Source organism: Schistocerca nitens, chromosome 6 (assembly GCF_023898315.1).
Source record: "Schistocerca nitens isolate TAMUIC-IGC-003100 chromosome 6, iqSchNite1.1, whole genome shotgun sequence".
NCBI lineage: Eukaryota > Metazoa > Arthropoda > Insecta > Orthoptera > Acrididae > Schistocerca > Schistocerca nitens.
The window spans coordinates 568110684-568135091 of NC_064619.1; the positions used below are offsets into that span (position 1 = coordinate 568110684).

Sequence of the window (24408 nt, forward strand, 5' to 3'; positions counted from 1 at the left end):
ACAGCAAAGCAAAGGTAATGGCTGTGACTGAAATAAAAATGTTGATTATTTATATTTAGCTGGCCATATTTCGCAGTCCACAAACCAAATATAGAGAACAATTTCACAAATTATAATAAATGGAATACCGAAAAGATACATTTCTAAACAAATGAGGAAAGAAATCATATTTCAAATTGTGATACCAAAACCTCCATGAATATTTAACTCTTCCCCAAAATTATAAAACCAAAATAAACAGGGCACAAATGAGATTCTTACACTCCTTGAGCGACATAATATTGAGTGCCAGAGTGAGGAGTGAATACATAGGAAACCGGTAACATGTGGAAGGAATGATGGGTGAAATGGTGTGTTAAAATTAAAACATATTGGAAACCCTCAGAAACAGTGGATCAGCAGCCTATCCTATCCTTCCACTCTCAAAGCACCAACAAAATAATGAATTCAATAAAATAATTATTTTTTGAAACTACTTTATGTATTATAACCAGAAATACTGAAATCACCAAAAAAAAAATGGTTCAAATGGCTCTGAGCACTATGGGACTCAACTGCTGAGGTCATTAGTCCCCTAGAACTTAGAACTAGTTAAACCTAACTAACCTAAGGACATCACAAACATTCATTCCCGAGGCAGGATTCGAACCTGCGACCGTAGCGGTCTTGCGGTTCCAGACTGCAGCGCCTTTAACCGCACGGCCACTTCGGCCGGCAATCACCAAAAAGCCAAAGAACAACTGCTAAATAATTTCTTTCACAGTAACAAATCTGATATCTTGTGTAATTAAGAAACACACACAGATGCTGCCAAAGATGTCCAAAAATTACCAATTGATGCCAGGGGCTGAAACATCTCATACAGTTCCAGAATGTTGATCGTAGCTGGAAGATCATATATGCAATAAAGAAGTGTAATCTATAAAGTCACACCTGAAAGAATGCAGTGTCTACCGGGGGAGGGTGGGGGGTGGGGGGGTGGGGGGGGGAACTAACATTATCTCTGCAGAGTACAGTAGCATTATAGTCACGCCCATTTATAAATCGCCACATGAAAAGATCGGCTCCACATCTGTAAATCTATTGTGATGGACAACTTTAAATACCACATAACTGTATGCGGCAACACTGTTGATGACATAAATGGAGAGAGACTGTTGACATGGTGTGAAACATAAAACACATCAATCATGCACAATAGCAAGCTCCCTCCTTTATGTAAGATAAGAAGGTAAAAGAGAGGTTATGATTCAGATTTACTCTTTGCAAGTGAAAGCACAGGGAACTAGAGATATTAACTATTGCTTCCCAATGTATTTGAAATTTTTCATTAAAAATAATTCTCTTCTTAAAACAACAGAAAGCTCATATTCGAGTATCACCATTTGTGAAAAAGACACATTGCTTATCACATTAAGGATGACATAATGAGTTGCAGACAGGCACAACGAAAATACGGTTACACACTAAGCTTTTGACCAAAGCCTTCTCCAAAAAAGGGAAAACACACACACACACACACACACACACACACACACACACACACACACACACACACACAACCGAAACTTGTTGAATGGGAACAAACATATGGAGAGGGGAGGGGGAGGGATAGCAAGGTACAGGTGAGAGAAGAGGAACTAGTACCGCCTGATGGAGCATGCAGGAACTAGCAGTAGCAGGACAAGGCTGCCTGGTGTAGTTTTGGGAGACTGTGGCAGATGGAAGGGGAGGGGGGTGAAAAAGGAGAGTGGAAAGAAGAGGACCAGAGAAAGGAAAGAAACCGGATATTTCACTGGCAGAGAGCAGTGGACAATTAGAATGAGAGGCAGTGAACTGAGAGGAGGTAATAGGACAGAGGGGACGGAAACAGTTGGGGGGAAAGTGTTGGGGCAGTGCGTTACTGTAGCTTGAGGCCGAGATGGTTTCAGAAGCAGAGAATGTGTTTTAAGGATAACTCCCATCTGTGCAGTTTATAAAAGCTAGTGGTGAGAGGAGGACCCAGATGATTTGAGTTGTGATGCACACACTGAAATCAAGCATGTTATTTTCAGCTGCACTGTGCCTCTGTTGGTCCAACTTGCTCTTGGCGACATTTTGTTGGCGGCCGTTCATCATGGTGGACAGCTGGTTGGTCATCATACCAATATAGAAAGCTGAGCAACGATTACAGCAGAGCTGGTATATGATATGGCTGTTTCTTCCATAGGTGGCCTGGCCTCTGAAGGGGTAGGATAAGGCTGAGACAGGAATGGAATAGTTGGTGCAGCGTGGGTGCATTGGGCAGGTCTTGAGCTAGGTCTTCCACAAGGATAAGATTCCTGTGGCAAGGTGCTGGAATAGGTGGTTGCATTGGAATGGACTAGGATGTTGCAGAGAAGGTTGAATAGACAACGGAACACCACTTTAGGAGGGATGGGAAGGGTCCTAAGTAGAAGTTCCTCATTTCAAGGCATTATGATAGACAATCAAAGCAATGACGAAGGATGTAGATTAGTTGTTATGAGTTCCACCAACTTTTGTTGCTTTTATCATACTAGAATAGCATTCCTGAGGCAGAGCTACAATTACAGCACATTTTTCAATTCCAATCTCCTTCTTCCACCCCATTAGGAGGTAATATGACATGAACATACAAACGCATTGCTAGAGGAACACAGTTTACTGTAAACTAATGCAAACTGACTGATACACAGCTGAAGGAATGACACCTATTTGAATGGAACTGTCTAAGGTAAAGGCATGTCATTGATGTCGTGGACACTCCTCTATGAGAACAATCAATCAAATACACAACAGAGGCATTCAGTATTTACATGCTACACTTGTTTTATGATCAGAATAGGGATATGATAGGATATTCAGAAAAAACTTCCTGTTCTAACCATAAATCTACAATTGTGATGGGCAACTGAAAACTTTTGACCAACGAAAGGAACCATTTCAAAACCGAAGTCACTGAGAAACATGTTTCTCATCCAAGAAATAGAAAGAGAAAAAGACGTTTAAATCTCTCCTGGGAAGATAACCTGCTGGAACATTGTGAAACTCCTAATCTCTTAGAGATTACATTGGCCCACACCTCATTGTTTAAGCAGCGATGTCTGGATACCAAGCTGAATGTGGCTGCCAGAAATTACGGTACCCACAAACTGAAAAAAATAGTTGTAGAGCACAAACAGAAACAGTGGTGACTTCTGCACTACCTTTGTGCCCTGTATGGTATGGATCTCTTCATACCAGAGCAGTAGCTATGGCTACCATCGGTCACATTGTTACACACTGTATATGACACACTCCTCTGTGGAAGTTGTCTTGTCTCATTGTCTCACTGGGACTGCACTTGCTGACATTCGACAAAAAGTAGCAGCCTGAAAAGTGAAGACCAAAGCAACAGAACTGGACACTCATCTTCTATTTAATTACCAGCTAGCACTTCTACAATTGAAGGTGATGATATTTTTTTGTTTTTGATTCATAACACCAAGATATTAACTGCCTGCAGCTGAGGAGAATGTGTGTGGCAGGAATGTGGTTGTGAACTGTGAATGAGGTAAAGTGGTATAGACAGGAGAGTATGTGCTACCCAAAAAGAGAGAGGCGGCGGGGGGGAGGGGGGGGGAGAAGGAGAAGAAATTCAGTTACACAACTATGAGAGAACTGTTTCTGTGTCTGAGTTGAAGAGGTTCAAGCAACATAAATTGTCTCAAATCTCTTTCTGTGTACACTGTATTTTTTTTAATACATGTTTTGTTTTACACAGTTAGAATGTCATAATAGCATTTTGTCATCTGTTTCTTGCCTTTTAATGTGGATTTGAAGTGTGCACTCAAGTTTAACTTGAATTTTGTCCTTTGGCAATTACAGAGTGGTGAGGGAGAGAGGGGATTGGGGGGGGGGGAGGAGGAGGAGGAGGGATGGGGAGGGAAGGGGGGCTGTGAACTGAACCTCTGAACAATGACAAACAACAAGGCTGAAAATCAAGTCTAGTGGTAAGTCAAAAAAAGGCTGAAAATCAAGTCTACTGGTAAGCCAATGTTGCTTGGATGGCTAGTAATGCAGTTCCAGGATGGGGTGGAAGGAAGTGAGGAAAAGGACTACAGTTCAAGGGTGGGGCAGAAGGAAGTGAGAAGAAAGGTCTGTTTCCCCACCTCACCCCTCGCTGGCTTTCTTCTGAACTGCCTACTCTGGTATTGTCCAAAAATAGCTCGAGACTAGTGTCTTATAAAAGTGGCAGAATCAACTACAATTAAATTATAAAAATGACCTACTGACCTACACACACACACACGTAACAGATAGTTGTGACTAGCTGATTGCTGGATTAAAAAGGATGAGCCAGCCATTCTGTAACACAATGAAATTTCCAGCCTAAAAGCTTTGGCTTGTCCAGACACTAAACATAATTTTAGAATCTTTATTACACTCGCCTCATCATATGCTAAAATAGAGGGCAGATTGCTACCTAAATTTCCTTTTGCCTCCCCATCACAATATAAAATGCACTATGTTAAACAGTGGCATATAGCGATCCGTATGCCACAGGCATCACAGACTGGGCATTCCTCTCGCCAGAGTAAAAAGCCATGTATTAAGGAACAGTGTTTTATTCAGAGATAGGTCAGGGTTACAGCATCCCATTGGAGTAAACTGTACAGGGCACATCATGGCTGGATATTTGTCTTTACCACTGATAGCTTCTTGTCACTCATGGCCAACCCACTCTTCCTCCCACAGCTGGTTACACAACAGTGGCATGACAGCCAGCAGGTGACTGCCAAAGGAGTCCCCCTGCTATTTTAAAACTGTGATACTTATTTAAAATTTCATAAAACAATTCTGGGGTTCTTTACGAGTCAAGGTGAAAATTGCTCCAACCCATACAGCCTCACTTGCTGTCAATTATTAAAAAATCTTCGTCTGCAGGTGAGCAACAGTATGGTAACTAGGTGTCCATAGCATGGATATTAGTTTATTGACCTGTCACACAATGAGCAGTCAGTGCCAGATGTCAAATGGTGGTTTGACAGGGTACGGAACTGGTTCTAAAGGACCCAATGGCCAGCCTAATTTCTTCATGGCGTGTCACATCCAAATTTAAATAAACCTTGCGGACCTATATGCTGTGCACCCATTATTAGCCAATTTCACACAAAGACCCTGTGAAACTGTTCAGTCTGCTCGCCATAACAAATGGCTCATACATATTAAAATATTTAGTGATTTCAGGGATCATGCTTTTAGATTCCTGAAGTGTGGCAACCAGTTAAGCTTAAAGTCAAACGTGAGGTTCCAAAAGCTCACTGTTTCCTTAAGACATTCCAGTCAGTGCCTATAGAAGTTATGGGTGCGTTGTGATTTCCTTCACACTCAGCACTCATGAATCTGCGAGTGCAGCTTTCCTGATTGTTATTTCAAGACGCATCTGAACAGCGGTGGCTTGCAGTAAACGGTTCACTCTTTTAGTACTTCAGAGTTGCGCTACATGGATGTTTCTGCTTCCAAAAAGTGCTACGCGACTGGAAAAACATATTACAAGCATGATCTGTTCCTCCACATTTGTTGTTGCAGTGTGCTTCCGTAGTCTTCTTGATTACAAAACTCTGTCATAAAATGGGGGACAGTTTGACTGATGATGAAATATTGGGTCTGCTTGAAGAATCTGGTTCCAAGAGTGATGCTGGCAGTTTTGAAACCAATGACAATATTTCTGAAATGGATGGTAATCTGCTTTTCTCTTTCATCTAATAATGAGGAACTACAGAAAGAAATCGAAAAAGTTTACGACCTCTGGGGGACTAAAGCAGTCATGGTGGCCCGGGTGGAATGTATTATAATTATTAACAATAGGCTCTCCCTCATCTTCAATTTTTCGAAGCTGGTGGGTTGCGTGGTTTTTTTTTTTTTTTTTTTTTTTTTTTTTTTTTTTTTTTTTTTTTGGGGTGGGGGGTGGGGGTGGGGTAGTCGAAACTGTGCCTTAATGGTTAGAAAGGATACTCACTGAATTTTTGGTTGACAACAACAAATTAAAACCTTTCTTCTCTGCCAATTTCTCCAACTTTTTAATAGTCAGCTGCAACTGACAGGTTGTTGTTGATAGGCTGGAGGAGGAAAAAAAGACAGAGGAGTTGTCCACAAAGAATACTGTACAGGACTACTACTAGTCAACATTGAGCTATTAACATTTACAGCAAAGACAGTCACACAAAAAACACAATCTTGAGGGACAACATTCTCTTGTTCAAAGTTGTTAGAGAGGACATCACTGAGTTGATATTTAAAGTAGCATAGGGAGAGGAATGATTGTATAAAGATGGGAAGATGTTGTCTAAAGCTTGATTTATGACATTGTTTGGGGATATTACGTGAGGTGCTACCCAAAAGTTCGCAGAATACATCAATAAATAAAATTACACTTCACCTGGGTCTTATTAATCACCATCAGCTTCAAAGAAATCACTTTGGGTTGTATACATCACTCCCAACAGTTTTTCCATGAAGTGAAAGCTCCTTGGAATACATTTTTTATGAGTCTGTTTAGTACCATGATTTTGTTTGAATCTCAGCTGTTTGAAATCTTTGGCTTTTTAACTTGAGTTTCATACTGGGAGGGGGAGAGACTCATTCGGTGCCAGATTGGGTGAATATCACAGATGTGGAACAATTGTCATTTTGCTTTTTGTCAGAAACACCTCGGTGATCAATGCAGTGTGTGACCTTGAACTGTCATGATGGAGGAACCAATAGCCTGTGCACAACTTTCATAGGACAAAATCTGCTGACACATCCCACAAGACAGCCCCATGACGTTTCCATATGTTCAGGATGGTCGTCCGCCTACGATCTTCCAGCTCCATATTCTGAACAGCAGCAACATTTTCAGGAGTAATGCCAGTTGACGGCAGTAGTGAATGGGGATCATCAAATGAAATTCTGTCATTTTGAAACCGTTTAAAACAGTCTTGAGTCTGACTGTGACCTAAGGTGTCTTTCTCAAATGCTTGCTTCAACATTACGTGTTTATGTAGTGGTTTTTCAAAGTCTGAAACAAAAATTTGTGCACACATGTTGTTCTCAGACACCCACTATCATCAACTTCGCATGACATGCTCGTCCTATTAGCTAGACTTCACCAGCTACACATACATTCCAGGAACTTTTGGGTAGCACCACATAACTCCAAGTAGTATTGTAAGCCTTCCCATGGTCAGAAAATATACCTATTAAGTGGTTACTAAAACTGAAAGACGGTTGTATAGCCACTTCCAAAAGGGCAAGGTTGTCAAAGGTGGAGCAATGTCTGCTGAACCCACAATGAAAGCAACCATGGAGCTACTTGGATTCTAAGATCCAGACAAGGCAGCAGTTTACCATTTGCTGCAAGGTCTTCCTCACACAGCTGCCAAGGGGTAACACTATGATAACTGACATGGCATGTTCAGTCCTTCCGAGGTTATAAAACTGCAATCACATAGCTTCTCTCCAGGAGTCTGGAAAAGTGTCCTGATGCCCAAATGAAGTTAAAAAGGCTAGGAGGATTTCTTTTCTCTGGCCTCTGAGATGCCTTAATATGCTGTACTGGACTCTTTCATGAGCAGTTGGTGTGTCATTAGCACACACAATGTAGAATCCCGCATCTACATGGAAATGGGGCAGATGTAATCTTCACCATTGGTAGAACTTAAGTCCTAACTGCCCATCTCTCAGCAGCCACTCTGCAGCATCAAAATTCTGCATCCCACCTAGCAGTGGCAATAACACTGCAAAAATATTCCTGTCATTTTCTAGCAAATTGCTCTGGAGACATTCATCCCACATTAGAGGACCTACTGGGTATCTTTCACCTCTCCTGTAAATTCTCTTCATGGTCTTTCATACAACTGTACCTTTAATCCACAGTTTTTGTTCAGGAACAGTTGCCATGATTTCTTCTCGCTCTCTAATAATTCAGTGACATTTTGCCCTCATTACCTGATAGGCAATAGGCCTCACACAGAGTCACCCTACAGACCGATTGTGGAGCGGCAACCAGTCCACCAGGGGGCAAGCTGCATTTTTACTTGGCCTGAGGACTGTGGAAAGGATGCACAGTGGACACTGCGGGTAAAATCAGCCACCTATTCCTCGATACTATCATGGTGTTCAAACACAGCAGTTTCTAAACACCCATTGTTGTGGGTTTTTTTCCCAGGCATCCTAATGGCATGTGAATCCGGATCAAAAAGTGATCATTTTGGTGCAAGTCATCATCAACCACGTTTCACTGAGTGTGTGTGCACGAAATGGAGATTATGCAGATAGACTGATAGCAGTGAACAACATTGTTGCAGTGCTGGAAAGTATGCTCTCACTGACTAACCTTGGTGCAAGTGGTTGCTAAGACCCAAAACATATTGTGAGTATTAAAATCTCCACATATTAGGAAGTGTTGGAGGAGTTGGGTAACAAATTCAGTGAAGGCCTCTTAATCTAGAAGTAAGGCAGGCCAAAGGAACATATTGTTTACGCCACTTGTCCAACACATATGTGTGGTGACAATAGGAGGCTTTCAGTGATTCTAAAACTTACTCATGGAGCATGTGGTTGCAGAGCCACCAATCATATTGTGTGAATTAATCTCCAGACAAGAGGAAGGATTGTGGGAGCTGTATAATGACTTCAGTGAGAGCCTCATTGTCTAGAAACTCATGTGGGGCCAGGTAAATTGAGCAAACTGACAATTGCACAGCAATTTGTAGGCTGGTGGTGAGGCGAAGAGACAAGGAGTGATATGCCCTGCTTACAAAAATAGTCTTTCTCCACAAAGATTATCCTTACTCTAGAGGGTGTAGCTACATAGCTCAGGGTAATCAGGTGGTTTAAAATGTCTCCCTGAGACGTATAGACATTGGTCCTCCCTATGCTATAACAGTCTTAAAGGCCTCCTCCACCTCCGAGTATGAGATATATTGTATAACATTTATCTCTTGAATTCTCTTCCCTTATTGGAATATTGGACCTTATTTGCTCCAAACTCCATGGTTTTGGCAGCATTTTATATACACATGTGGAGCAGTGTTTTGAGTACCTGCTGTACGAGCAGCTGAACTGCATCTTCCACAGCTGTCTTTGCAAAACACAGTGGTGTGATTGAGCATTAACATACGAAGCAGCACATGAGATTAGATATAAGTGGAAAGTCATAAAAAGAGATGTCATTTTCTTGAGCTCACCATGCACTCTTTTTGTCAATCAAATCTTTAATGACATCTTCGCATTCCCATTCCATTGCAGTTCTCTGGCATCTACATCCATGATATTCCAATAGGTTACACTCCCTCACAACCCTAACTGTCAAGGGAGTGGTCTAATTTGACAGGTCAAAACCTATCCTGATTTTCTCTCTCTTTTTTTCCCCCTGGGTGAAAACACTGAATGAAATTTTAGTTTGCATTTTTTTAATGGTGAAATTACTACTCATTTTTGCCACATGAAGAACCTCTCGTAACAGTGGTTTGTACAGCCCTTCCTGCATAACACCTGAATTAGTGAATAAGCAGAAGCAGCCACGACAAGAGAGTGTAAAACAAAAATCCAGGCTGCAGAAGTGCAAATTTTAAGCACTTGTACCAAACCAACCATGTCACATATAATTAATTTTTTGAATAACTTGGTTGCCATTAATTATTAAATCTGACCTTCAAACTTTCCGCTTCAATGCTCAGAATAACTGTATTTCATCATCATTGCAGAATTCTTTACCTCTGCATCTTCCTCTGGCTCACAACTGAAATGTATTCTTAGTTCTAGTGCTCTACTAAATTATCTAGAGTACTTCTCCAGAAACACTCATATAATGACTTTTGTTTACAATTAGGAAACACTTTGTAACACACTGTGCTGATATCTCTGTATAGCATGACTCTGTACTCTGTATGACATGACACAAATGACAGATCTCGCAAATCTTAAAAGACACTTCGCCTCCCCCCCCCCCCCCCCCCTCAAAGCATGATGCCAACTGTTATGGTATGCGTTGTTCTATGGCAGGGGGGTTATCTTTAAACTGGGACAAGACAGCACACAATAAACTGCCCAAATCAGCAAGTACTACAAAGCGTTATACAGACGCTACTGCCGTCCTGCCTTGCAGAAACACTGTGTTCGTCTGCACCAGATTTCACCCACAAACTAGATGAAAATTCCAAACAGTAGACTAGTCTAAACCTACTATTTAAACTAAGAATATTTTCATTGTGGCAATCCTCAATCGTCGGTACTTCAGTGATATGTTACACTGCACAGTGTTCGATGTCACGTTAAGATGATTTCCATCAATCAGGAAATTTTTAATTTAATTTATTGAAACGGAATATTTCTCACAAATACACCATTTTATTATTATATTATTATAATTATTTATTTATTTCTTTTTTGTGTGCCTATGGCAACTGAATGCTTCTGCTTGTTGGTGAATGGTCTCCTTTACTTTTAAAGTACTTGCATTCTACAGGAACTGGTAACTCAGTTCTTATGATAATTTTTGAATGTTGCACGTTTTACCAATATTGAAATAGTTATTGAGAATATTTTGATTCCATCTTTCAACTATAAGAAGATGAGTGTTTTTGTCACTGAATATATTTTGTTTTATTGAAATAAAACCCTATCAGTGGTGGTATTTCATGTCTGATTTCTCACTCATATCAGGAGATGCCATCTGCTTGCACTCTTTTGGGTTATTTCTCCATTTGGCACAGTTGACTGGCCTAATCCTACATTGCTGTGTATAACTATGCAGTTTTTTATGTTAAACACTAGCAGCACTATTACTATTTATATTTGTGCAAATAGGTATAAAATGTGGGATTAGGCCACACTCAACAGCACCAAAAGAAGAAAAAAACCCAAAACATGCAAACAGGCAATGTTTCCTGATGCAAGACACCAGGCGTGAAAAAAGACCAGTGATGATGTTTTATTCCAAAAAAAATGAAACATGTTTGTTGACAAAAACATGCATTTTCTTGTAGTTGTAACAACAATCTTGTATTCGACGTATCAAAATCTGGGAAGATGGGATAGAATAATTTTCAGCATTGTATTTGAAGAATCTTCTTACCACTCACTCACAGAAAGTACTTCATTGCTTTTGTTCGACTTTTGGCCAGGACATAACACCATCTCTGTCTTTGAGAACAGTAACTAAAAGACTGTTGATGTAATGCAGATTCTATCCAGAACAACAAATGTGATTCAACCTCTGAATAAATAACTTTTTTGACAATGGAAAGCGTTTTTCAGGGAGTTGGACAATATCATGTCATACAGCTCTTTGTCGTTTCAGATTTATCATTTTTGCTTCATCAGTTTGCGCTGCCATGTTTTACGAATTTGGTCAAGTATGCCGGGTATGCTACACAAAATGCAGAACAACAGCCAGGACAATTTCTTACTCCATCCCAGTTCTGTCTAAATGAATGTAATAATTGTTGTGAAGTGCCTAAATGTATTGCTTTTCTCTGGTCTGTTATTTTTTCTTTCGTACTTTTATGAGTTTCATATTGGCCCATATTTTTTACTTGTGTTATTGTTTGTTCCATTTATACAATTCACCTACAGATGTATGAAACGAAACTGGTTTTGCACACTGCAGTATATTTTCTAAGGGTTTTGGAAGCGTTCTTGTTCCAGACACCTATTGGCACAAATGTCATTGTTGGAACCACAAACCACAGAATCACTGGAGTTATTTCTTATTATTTCTTCAAGTCTTTCAATAGATTGTAACAAAATGTTGTAGACATTAGAATGAACATCAATGAAATGCACTAGTAAATAACAAATAAAGTAGCTCTTCCAGAGAAGTAGATGATTTTGATTCCATAATAAATTCTTTTTATTTCGTCTCTAACAATGTTATGAAAAGGATAGCTGCTACCCACCATATGCTGAGTTGCAGATAGGCATGACAAAAAGACTGTGACAAAATAAGCTTTTAGGCAACAAGGCCTTTGTCAAAAATAGATATGACAGACACAGGCGAGGCCCCCCCCCCCCCCTTTGTGTGTGTGTGTGTGAGAGAGAGAGAGAGAGAGAGAGAGATATCTATTTTTGACAATGGCCTTGTTGCCTGAAAGCTTATTTTGTGAGCGTGTTTTTGTTGTGCCTATTTGCGAAGCAGCATCTCCACTATATGGTGAGTAGTGACTATCCTTTTCGTAATATTATTACTTTTCATTCTGGATTTTCAATTATTTGATTTTATTTCATCTCTGTAAGACTGAGAACATTAATTGGATTCCACATTAGTGTGAAACACGATGATGATGATGATGATGATGATGATGATTAGTGTTTTAGGGCGCACAACAGCGAGGTTATCAGCGCCCGTTCCCAAAAGTTCAATTCAGAGCCGAATTGTGAGAGAATTGGTATTGTTCAAATTGCAAGATTGGACACAGCACATCAAAACAGGGAGATAAAACTAAAAATAGCAGTACAAACAGGGAAAAATAAGTAACGGTGGCTGAGTGACCACTTACAAATAATGGGTGACCAAACCACTGGACAGCACATTAAGACTTCAATCCCAATATTTTGGGAAGAAGGCCAGACATCACACAAAAACGTAAAACTCTAGCAACACTCGCCTCATTATTAGTTAAAAGAGAGGGTAGGTCTGGTGGGAAACTGAAATCGTCCCTCAAACCCGCATATAAAACACACTCAGTTAAAATATGTCGTATCGACAGCTGTGTCCCACTGTCCGACACGTTGGTGGCTCCTCACGACGTAACAGGAAACCATGTGTCAAAGGACAATGTCCTATTCGAAGCCGTGTAAGGGCTACTTCCTCAGCGCATCGGTGGCGGAAGGAGGTGAGCCACGGTCGGACAGAATCCTTCACCGCTCGCAACTTATTATCCCTCACGTCCAGCCACTGAGCCTCCCACCAACGCATGACCTTCCGAGTCACGAAAGACGTAATGGCCTGCAGGGGGACGGAACAGCGAGCAGGAGGTGGGATGGAGCAAGCCTCCTTGGCAGCCGCATCTGCAAGTTCATTGCCAGGAATCCCTATGTGCCCTGGAACCCAGCAGAAAATTACATCCTTACCCTGCTGTTGCAAGAGCAGGAGTGCGTCCTGCACCTCTTGCACCATCCGATCTGCTGGGTACATCTGTTCAAGAGCGTGTAGAGCACCTTGGGAATCGGAGCAGATGATGAATTTCGTGCCACGATGTCGGCGCATATGCTCTAATGCTTGCAGAATGGCAAACAGTTCTGCATAGTAAACTGAGAACTGCTCTGGGAGCCCTATCCGATGGACAGTATCGGGAAACACAGCAGCGCAGCCCATAAAATCACCCTGTTTAGACCCATCCGTGTAAACAGTAATAAAATCGGAATGGCGTTCTAAAATCTCAGTAAGTTTAATTTTAAAAAGATGGTCTGGGGTACAATACTTCCTGTAAGCAGCCAGATCAAGAAGTAATCTTGGCCTTTGTAGTCGCCAGGGAGATCCCCTACTCCATCCCTGGTGGAGTACCTTAATGCCCTCCAGGTGGACTAACTCGAGACTCTCCTTCGCACGGATGCCAAACGGCTTTGTTGCCTTCGGACGGTGGCGGAAGAGACGTTCCAGTGCCGGCTGGGAAAAAGTGTTGGACGCCAATGAAAGAGGAGTGGACTTGGCCCTGTACGCGTGCCGTACCACGAGGAGAAGACGCCGAATGGACAGCGGAGGCTCTCCCGCCTCGACACACAGACTAGCAACCGGACTCGTGCGATAAGCCCCCGTTGAAAGCCTAATACCCTCATGGTGAATCACGTCCAACATTTTGAGGTAGGAAGGTCTGGCAGAGCCATAAGCTTGACATCCGTATTCCAATCGAGGTCGCACAAAGGCCTTATAAAGTTGGAGCAGACGTGCCCTGTCAGCGCCCCAGGATCTATGACTGACGCATTTAAGGACGTTTAATGCCTTGAAACAGCGGACCTTTAGATCCTTTAAGTGTGGCAACCATGTGAGCTTCTCATCAAAAAGAAGCCCGAGATATTTCACTTTTCCCATAAAGGGGAGAACAGTGTCTCCTAGTTTTAAAACAGGGATATTAAAAAGAGAACGGGAACGGTTAAAATCTACACAAACGGTCTTCTCCTAGTGTGAAACACTGTAACCTGCACAAAGACTGATGTTATCAGGAAGAATGTATGAAGAACTCAATGAATATTTTTTCAAAAGTTGGAAAGTCTAGGATGGAATAACAGTAATATAAAACTGACAGATTGCTACTCACCACATAGAGAAGGCATTGAGTCACAGATAGGCACAATGAAAAAGAATACTAAAAATATTTTAAGCTTTCAAACAAAATCCTTCCTCAGGATTCACACAACTCACATACCTGTGGCTACTGTCGACAGGCACTAAGGCTCGACTCCGACTGCACTTGGCGTGAGCAGCAATCTATTGGTGTGGGTGGTGCGTGCGAGGAGGCAGCATGCAGCAGGGAGAGGGAGGGCAGCAGAGTAGGGGTAAGAGAAGATGATGATAATGCCTGTGGGAGTGTGCAGCGATGTGGTAGAGACAGTATAGGCCTGCTAGGTGCAACATTAGAGCTGCGTGGAGGCTGGGGAGGGGAAGTGTTAAAGGAGAGGGGAAAAGGGAGGGAAGAGAAGTAGAAAAGAGGAAAGGACTTTTAAGTACGTTGGCGGGATAGAATGTGTGTGTTTACTGTAGTGGGAACAGGGCAGGGAGTAGGCAAATGGAGGACAGGGACAAGTGAAGGTTGAGGCCAAAGGGGGTTAAAGGAAAGAAGGATATGTAGTAGGGAGAGTTCTCACTTGCTAAATTCAGAAAACTGATTTCGGCGGTAAGAATCCAGATGACACAGGCTGTGTAACAGTCATTAAAAGTGAAACACATTGTGTTTCATTAAATGTTCAGCAACTAGGTGGTCAGTGATCTCTTGGCAACAGTTTAACAGAGGCTAACAACACCCATGTAGAGTGATGCACAGTGGTTCCAGCTAAGTTTATAGATCAAATGTCTTCAACCACACATTTTAAAAGGCTAGGAAATACCAGTGACAGGGCTGGAGTAGGTGATAAAATGGGAGGATGTATAGTGCAGGTCTTGCAAACTAGGTCTATTGAGAGATATGAAACATGAGGTAAAGTGTTGGCAGCAAGTATGAACTACAGACAAAATTTCTACATGCACAAAAGACCATCAAGAAACTATAGCCAAGGGACAGCTAGAATACCCAGTTACCGAACATGTCACCCAACACAATGTGCTTCACTTTAATGACTGCTTCACAACCTGTGCCACCTGGATTCCTCCCTCCAATACTAGCTTTACTGAACTGTACAGATGCAACATATCCTTTGCTCCTGCAAAGCCCTGCCCTCAAATTTTGCCATTAGTCTCCCACCTATCTATACCCTTCTCTTCTCCCACTCCAGCATTATACATCTTTTGTCCCACCAATGCATCTACAAGTCCTTTCAACTTTCTATCTCTCTCCTCTCCATCTCGCACCCCCCCCCCCCCCCCTTGCCACCCTCTCAAGCACGGCCTCCTGCTGACCCTGCCCACTCTGACAGGCAACACTAGCATCTTGTATCACCCTACCCTGCTATCCCTCCCCTTCCCCACCACATGCCACCTCCTTACCCCAACCTCCTATCCTAGCAGATTGCTGTTCAAGTCACAGACAGCCAAAGTCACCTGCATTAGAGCCTGTAGACAGTAGTCGTGTGAGTGAGTTGTTGTGTGTATGTGAGAGGTCTACTTCTGAGGAAAGACTTTGTCCAAAAGCTTAAATATTTCTAGTACTCTTTTTTGATATGCCTGTCTGCAACTCAATGGAATGTGAACAGCAATCTATCATTTTCAAATTGTTGTGAATATTATTTCAGTTTTATCTCCAATGTGAACACTTTCTGATACTGCAAAAGCTACTGCTAATGATTAAGAATATTAAATGAGTTGTACATTTCAGCAAGTAGTAATTGTGAATAACTGTCAGGAAATCCATCAACATAAACCGAAATTCACGATCATGCTGTGTCGTGTTAAACAAGACACAACGAGAGAGGGAAAAAAAGGGAGAGAGAGAGAGAGAGAGAGAGAGAGAGAGAGAGAGAGAGAGAGAGAGGGAGAGAGAGAGAGACCAAACAGAACTGTCTCTCTTCAGACTTCAGAGAGGTAAACAATAAAATATTTTCAGAAAAAATCTCTCAAAACTTTGTTGATACAAAGCTGTTACTACAGTGTGAATGATTTCATGTGCACTACAGTTCAAGACAAACAATTACTGCATCAAAAAGAGAGATAACTACATATGAAAGTACACAAGGCATAAATGATGTAAACAAAATTATAATTTAATGTAAAAATAGGTCCAGAAAATTATTGTACAAAATCATAATCTGCTAAATGCTTAGTAAAGAATGTCTACTTGCCAGCTCATGTAACTATCGGTAGTTTTAATGGAATGTTGTCTACTTCCAGGGCCCTGTTTCGACTTAGGTCTCTACATGCTAGGTCAAATTCTTCACGCAGTACCGTATCTCCCGTATTTTCATCTAAGTCCTCTTCCATTTCAATAACATTGCCCTTAAGTACACTGCCCTTGTATAGACACTCTATATACTCCTTCCACCTTTCTGACTTCCCTTGTTTGCTTAGAACTGGTTTTCCATCTGAGCTCTTGATAGTCACATAAGTGATTCTCTTTTCTCCAAAGGTTTCTCTTAATTTTCCTGTAGGCAGTATCTATCTTACCCCTCGTGAGATAAGCCTCTACATCCTTACATTTGTCCTCTAGCCATCCCCGCTTAGCCATTTTGCACTTCCTGTCGATCTCATTTTTGAGACGTTTGTATTCCTTTTTGCCTGCTTCATTTGCTGCATTTTTATATTTTCTCCTTTCATCAGTTAAATTCAATATATCTTCTGTTACCCAAGAATTTTTACTAGTCCTCATCTTTTTACCTACTTGATCCTCTGCTGCCTTCACTATTTCATCTCTCAAAGCTACCCAGTCTTCGTCTACTATATTCCTTTCCCTTGTTCTTGTCAACTGTTCCCTAATGCTCTCTGAAACTCACTACAAGCTCTTGTTCTTTCAGTTTATCCAGGTCCCATCTTCTTAAATTCCCACTTTTTTGCAGTTTCTTCAGTTTTAATCTACAACTCATAACCAATACATTGTGGTCAGAGTCCACATCTAATCTTGGAAATTTCTTATAATTTAAAACCTGATTTCTAAATCTTTGTCTTACCATTATAAAATCTATCTGAAACCCTCCAGTTGTCTCCAAGTCTCTTCCACGTATACAACCTTCTTTCATGATTCTTAAACCAAGTGTTTGCAATGATTAAGTTATGCTCTGTGCAAAATTCTACCTGGTGGCTTCCTCTTTCATTCCTTACCCCTATTCCATATTCACCTACTACTTTTCCTTCTCTTCCTTTTCCTACTATTGAATTCCAGTCCCTCAAGACTATTAAATTTTCGTCTCCCTTCACTATTTAAATAATTTCTTTTGCCTCATCTTATATTTATTCAATCTCTTCACATCTGCAGAGCTAATTGGCATATAAACTTGTACTAGTGTGGTAGGTATGGGCTTCATGTCTATCTTTGCTGCAATAATGTGTTCACTAAGCTGTTTGCAGTAGCTTACCCGTGATGCTTTTTTTTTTTTTTAAACCTACTCCTGCATTATCCCTATTTTGTATTTATAACCCTCACCAAAAGTCTTGTTCCTCCTGCCACCGAACTTCACTAATTCCCACTATATTTAGTTTTAACCCAGTCGCCACTCCCATCATGCACTGGTGCTGCTCCTCGCAGTGTGGTTTCAGTTGCGTGACACTGCAGTCGTGTGTGTGTGTGTGTGTGTGTGTGTGTGTGTGTGTGTGTGTGTGTGTGGTTGTGTGTGTGTGTGTGTGTGTGTGTGTGTGTGTGTGTGTGTATTGTTGACGAAGGCCAACGGCTGAAAGCTTTAATTTTGAAGGTCTTTTTGTTGTACCTCTCTTGAGACTCAGCATATCTGCTATATGGTGAGTAGCAACTTTCCTTCTCATAATATTGTTACATTTCATCCTGGATTTTCCATTGTCTGATTCATTTCCCTTTTTAAATTTGCTAACTTACCTGCCCTCTTAAGTGATCTTGATGGTCTACACTCTGATCTGTAGAATGCCAGTTTTCTTTCTCCTGATAACGACATCCTCCTGAGTAGTCCCCGCCCATAGATCCGAATGAGGGACTATTTTTCCTTCGGAATACTTCACCCAAGAGGACGTCATCATCATTTAACCATACAGTAAAACTGCATGCCCTCGGGAAAAATTACGGCTGCAAGGCCGTCTTGGTTAATGTTACAAGGCCAGATCAGTGAATCATCCAGACTGTTGCCCCTGCAACTACTGAAAAGACTGCTGCCTGTCTTCAGGAATCACACGTTTGTCTTGCATCTCAACAGATACCCCTCGTTTGTGGTTGCACCTATGGTACGGTTATCTCCCCACCAACGGCAAGGTCCATGGTTCATGGGAGGAGTCTACGCTCAGACTCCGATGCTTCGTAACTTTACAAAGCACAATTTAGAAAATCGTGATGCAGTGTGTTACTGGTTCGATGAAACACAAGGCGAATAGCTGTTTCAAGTATTGCTTTCTGTGTCGTGGACACCATGTCCAAAACGATTAAGGAAAATCCTGTCCAAGTAATTTTGTATTCTGACATATGCATATATCAGAACAGTAGCTTGATATTATCCAATTCTCTTTTAAGACTAGCAACTAATATAGGAGTATTTATTATGCAAATGTTTTTTGAGGAGATCATACTCAGATGGAATGCGACTCAGTTCACTGTTTCATTGAGTGCAACATTAGAGGATGTGAAGTTACTACCTAGTATGCCTCTACATCTCGAGAAGCGAGAAAAAAGCCACAACTTTACAAAGTCCATTACCTAGATTACTCTTTTTTCATCAACTACACAGAGAAAGGTGGCTGTATGACTCAATTAGGCCTGAAAGAACTGTAAAAAATGAGCCTACAGCTAAAAACCTGAGGACTATACTGAACCATCCAAACGGCGAGCAACATGAATATGTCAGCCACAGTACCTAACACGCAAAATATAATACTTGGAAAGTGTTCTGGGGAGCAATGGGCACTCCACAAGTTACATTAGAAGTGCGCGCGCGCACACACACACACACACACACACACACACACACACACACACACACACACACACACACACACACACACACACACACATTCCGGCCTGAGATGATGGGGTTGGCAGTCACGTGTGCAAGAGGTGTGCCTACTTGTGTGTGTGTTTACTAATGAAGGCTGTGCCTGAAAGCTTTTATGTGAGTGCTGCCTGCAATTTGACACATTTTCTTAAGTAAGTAAGAATCTGTGAATCTTAATATCTGATCAATTATGAAGAATCAAATCATCAGAGATGAAGTTCCTCCACTTGACAGTACGATATTCATTGTTGGACCATAAAAGAAATACTAATATTAGACAAACACTAAATGTTGAACCTATTACAAATGTAACTGAAAAATACAAATCAAACTGAAAAGACCATGTCCAACATATGTCAAATGCTAGAATAACTAAAACAACTATTGATAATTAAATGGACACCCTAGCTGCAAACAGGCGTTGATGTACTTCATTGGGGACATGTTGAAAATGTGTGCCCCGACCGGGACTCAAACCCGGGATCTCCTGCTTACATGGCAGACGCTCCATCCATTTGAGCCACCGAGGGCACAGAGGATAGTGCGCCTGCAGGGACTTGTACCTTGCACGCTCCCCGTAATACCCACATTCCCAACATGTCCACACCACTACATTTGTAGTGCGCCTAATAGATGTTTGCCCATCATACTCATTACTCATGGCAGATTAATCCATCAAGTCCAGTACGAGTTCTGGCATAGCGTGTGCGTTCGCACAAGAAGGTCAATGGCCAGGAAGCCATATTTTAACTATATATGACGGTAAGCAGGAGATCCCGGGTTCGAGTCCCAGTTGGGGCACACATTTTCAACATGTCCCCAATGAAGTACATCAACACCTGTTTGCAGCTAGGGTGTCCATTTAATTATCATTTCATTTCCAGCAAAGCTGCATGGTCCTCAACGGTAACTGTTCTTTCAGGAATATATACTACCATCATATATAGTTAAAACAACTACGGAATATAACCAACCGGCAAGTGGAATGTTTGACATCTCTTAAAGACATGGCATGAACAATTCTGAGGCGGAGTAGGCAAAAGGCCTAATCCTCGAAGACAATGCTGCCATCAATAATGATGATGATGATGATGATGATGATGATGATCAAAAAGCTAGGATCAAAAGCAGTATATTATTGCACAGAACTCTAAATAATAGTTGAGATTAAATAAATCTTACTAACTACACAAAGGCCCATAATATTAACTACAACAAAAAATATTAACGGTATTATCCTCAAGTATATGACTACAGATGAGGACGTATATGATATGTATCCCTGTATGGATACTTATCCGCAGCATGATACCTCGCACTGGAATACCATAAAACATAAAGTCATATTTTTAAAGAGGGTATTTCACCAAGGTCTCATATTCCCTTTGTCCGATAGTAATCTCATTTCCTTTGGCACTGATCAACACCAGATAATTTTATAATCTTAAAATTTATGTGTTAAGCATATAGTACAATAAAAGCTGTGACTCACTTGTTAGATACTGCTGCCATAGCAACAGCCCGTGCTGCCACTGCCTCCTCAGCCTTCTTTGCTTTTCTTTCTGCTGTCAGCTGCGCTTCAAACGAGCCCCGTAATCGCCTTTCCTCTTGTAATCGACGTTCTAGTTGAGAAATTGTCTGCTTGTCAGACTGTCGAGCAGTGACTAAACCATGAAGCCTGCAAACTTTGTTCCATGAGTGTACATTTATTACATATTTAAAACTAGTGAAAATGTTATGAAAAGTCTGTTAACTAAAATGACAGGCTGCAGCAAGAGAAACTACCTATTTCTAAAAGCTACTTCTTCTGCTCTACCTTCTGTGCATTGCTGCCTCTTTTCCATGTCATATTATTCTGCATATGTTGAGGTTTAACAAAGTAAATGAGGAGTCAGTTAAAGGGCCCAATTCCCTTTGTTAAAATACAGTAAGTTGCGAATTTATCCTATACGTCCCATAGGATATTCGTTTTTATGAGAAAGAGCCTTTTAGTTCACTGAAACTGTGTTTTATTTTCAACAGCTACTGGCATAACAGTAATACCATTGTTTGCTGATTTCTGATACATCTTTAATCACTTCCATTATTTTTTACCATGAGACCACCTGATATTACAGGGCTGCCAAAACAATTCTGGATAATGGTGCACAATTTTCTACTTGATTGTTTCAGGAATTATGCTGAGGAATGGAGTACAGCAGCACCTTACAGTACCAATCAGACCTTACCAGTGAATGAAGAAAGCCCAGTGGAGATCTTGCATGGCCAATAACCCTGCACCATCTGCATGTGGTAGAAGTACAGTATGCAAGATAGTATCAAGCAGCCAATTCAAGCCAGTGTTAATACACATGTAAAGCAATTTGGGCTCAAATGTTTGAAAAATACATGGTTCGGAGCAAGTAAAAGTAACAAAATAAGAAACAGCCCTCCTTCCTCTCTACAGTGGGTGACTACCAAGATACCATATCCACTGTTTTGTGTAAACTCAAATATTGGTGAGAATTCTCCTGAACAATTTTTGAAAGAATAAAACAGACCAACATCTACACTTTCCCAATTAATTAACTTTATGGAATTACATATTTCATCTTCAGATGTGTGTACACCCACATGTAAGAAGTGTTGAATAATTTCATTCATGCAAACTATTCATGGTTCATGGTGTGGGTTCCTGTTATGTCCTAGTTCATGAACCATTGGCAACGTATGAGTGGCCAAGTAAGTGGTCCTGACAGTCGGGATACCAGTTACTTTGGAATAAGGCTGGGCGTCTCGGACATATTCTGAGTCGTGGTCACCTTTGTGCTCAGACGGCAAAGACTACCAAATCCACCGGTTAGTCCCTCAACCGTTAGGGGTAAAACTCAATGGGATCCGGGGCAAGTAAGGCTAGCAACCTGCTTTCCTGGTACTGTAAATACGATGCTGGCAACAATCAGAGCAAAATGCCTTGGACCTTTGGAGGTGACTGAGAAACCAGGGACTCCTAAGACACAACTCGGCAAACGAATGGTAATGAGATGGGGAGCTATTAATATCAATGGGGGCTACACTGGGAAGAAGGTAGAGCTAGCAGAGGCTGCAAGTAAGATGGGGTTGGTCGTTTTAGGTGTTAGTGACATTTGGGTAAGGGGTGAGAAAGAAGAGGAAGTGGGAGAATACAAGGTCTACCTGTCAGGAATCAAAGCAGGAATAGCACAATGGGGTGTAGGGCTTTACATCAGGAAAGAAATGGAATCCAGCGTAGTTGCAATAAGGTATGTAAACGAACGACTGATGTGGATAGATTTGACAGTGTCTAGCAAGAAAATTAGGGTCTTGTCAGTATATTCGCATTGTGAAGGGACAGATCAAGATAAGATGGATAGTTTATTGATGCACTCACTCAGTGATGTAGTTGTTAGAGTAAAGGACAAGGACAGTGTTCTTCTCATGGGTGATTTTAATGCCAGGATTGGAAATCGAACAGAAGGGTATGAAAAGCTTATTGGTAAATTTGGAGAGGATATGGAGGCCAACAGGAACAGGAAACAACTCTTGGATTTCTGTGCCAGTATGGACTTGGTAATCACAAATTCCTTTTTTAAACATAAGAACATTCACCGGTATACCTGGGAAGGGCGGGGAACCAGATGTGTCATTGACTATATAATATCAGATCAGGAATTCAGGAAGGCTGTGAGTGACACACATGTATTCAGGGGATTATTTGAAGACACTGATCACTATTTAATCTGCAGTGAAATTGGTATTGTGAGGCCGAAAGTGCAGGAGGTCAGGTCCATATGTAGGAGGATAAAAGTGGAGAAACTTCAAGATAGGGAAATCAGGCACAAGTACACAACAGTGATCTCAGAAAGGTACCAGTTAGTTGGATGTAGTCAATTACAGTAATTGGAAAAAGAATGGACAAGGTACAGGGACACAGTACTAGAAGTGGCAACAGAATGTCTTGAACAGTAGTGTGTAAGAGTAGGATGAAGCAAACAGCTTGGTGGAATGACGGTCAAGGCAGCCTGTAAAAGGAAAAAAGAAGGCGTATCAAAAATGGCTACATACTAGAACTCAGGTAGACAGAGAAAGTTATGTTGAAGAAAGAAACAAAGCCAAACAGATAATTGCAGCATCCAAGAAGAAATCTTGGGAGGACTTTGAAAACAGGTTGGAGACTTTGGGCCAAGCTGTTGGAAAACCATTCTGGAGTGTAATTAGCAGTCTTCGAAAGGGAGGTAAGAAGGAAATGACAAGTATTTTCGACTGGTCAGGAAAACTGCTGGTGAATCCTGTTAATGCCTTGGGCAGATGGAGGGAATATTTTGAAGAGTTGCTCAATGTAGGTGAAAATACGATCAGTAATGTTTCAGATTTTGATGTACAATGGGATAGGAATGATGATGGAAATAGAATCACATCTGAGGAAGTGGAGAAAATGGTCAACAGATTGCAGCGCAATAAAGCGGCTGGGGTGGATGAAATTAAGTCGGAACTCAGCAAATACAGTGGAATGTCAGGTCTTAAATGGCTACACAGGATAATTGAAATGGCGTGGGAGTCGGGACAGGTTCCATCAGACTGGACGAAAGCAGTAATCACACCTATCTTTAAACATGGAAACAAAAAAGATTGTAACAAATACAGAGGTATCTCTTTAATCAGCATTGTGGGTAAAATCTTCTCAGGTATTGTTGAAAGGAAAGTGCGAGTATTAGTTGAGGACAAATTGGATGAAAATCAGTGTGGGTTTAGGCCTCTTAGAGGTTGTCAGGGCCAGATCTTTATCTTACGGCAAATAATGGAGAAGTGTTATGAGTGGAACAGGGAATTGTATCTATGCTCTATAGATCTAGAAAAGGCGTATGACCTGGTTCCTAGGAGGAAGTTATTGTCTGTTCTACGAGATTATGGAATAGGAGGCAAACTTTTGCAAGCAATTAAAGGTCTTTACATGGATAGTCAGGCAGCAGTTAGAGTTGACAGTAAATTGAGTTCATGGTTCAGAGTAGTTTTAGGGGTAAGACAAGGCTGCAACCTGTCTCCACTGTTGTTCATATTATTTATGGATCATATGTTGAAAACAATAGACTGGCTGGGTGAGATTAAGATATGTGAACACAAAATAAGCAGTCTCGC

General features: G+C 41.2%; 1 protein-coding gene across 1 annotated transcript in view; it reads right to left on the reverse strand.

Annotated features, from left to right (window-relative positions):
* The window catches only part of LOC126263172 (macoilin-1), a 153376-nt gene that overhangs the window by 28950 nt on the left and 100018 nt on the right, over positions 1–24408 (reverse strand). The window contains exon 11 of the mRNA XM_049960219.1: positions 20768–20953. Coding sequence (XP_049816176.1) covers positions 20768–20953 — 186 coding nt within the window. The remainder of the gene's footprint in view (positions 1–20767; positions 20954–24408) is intronic.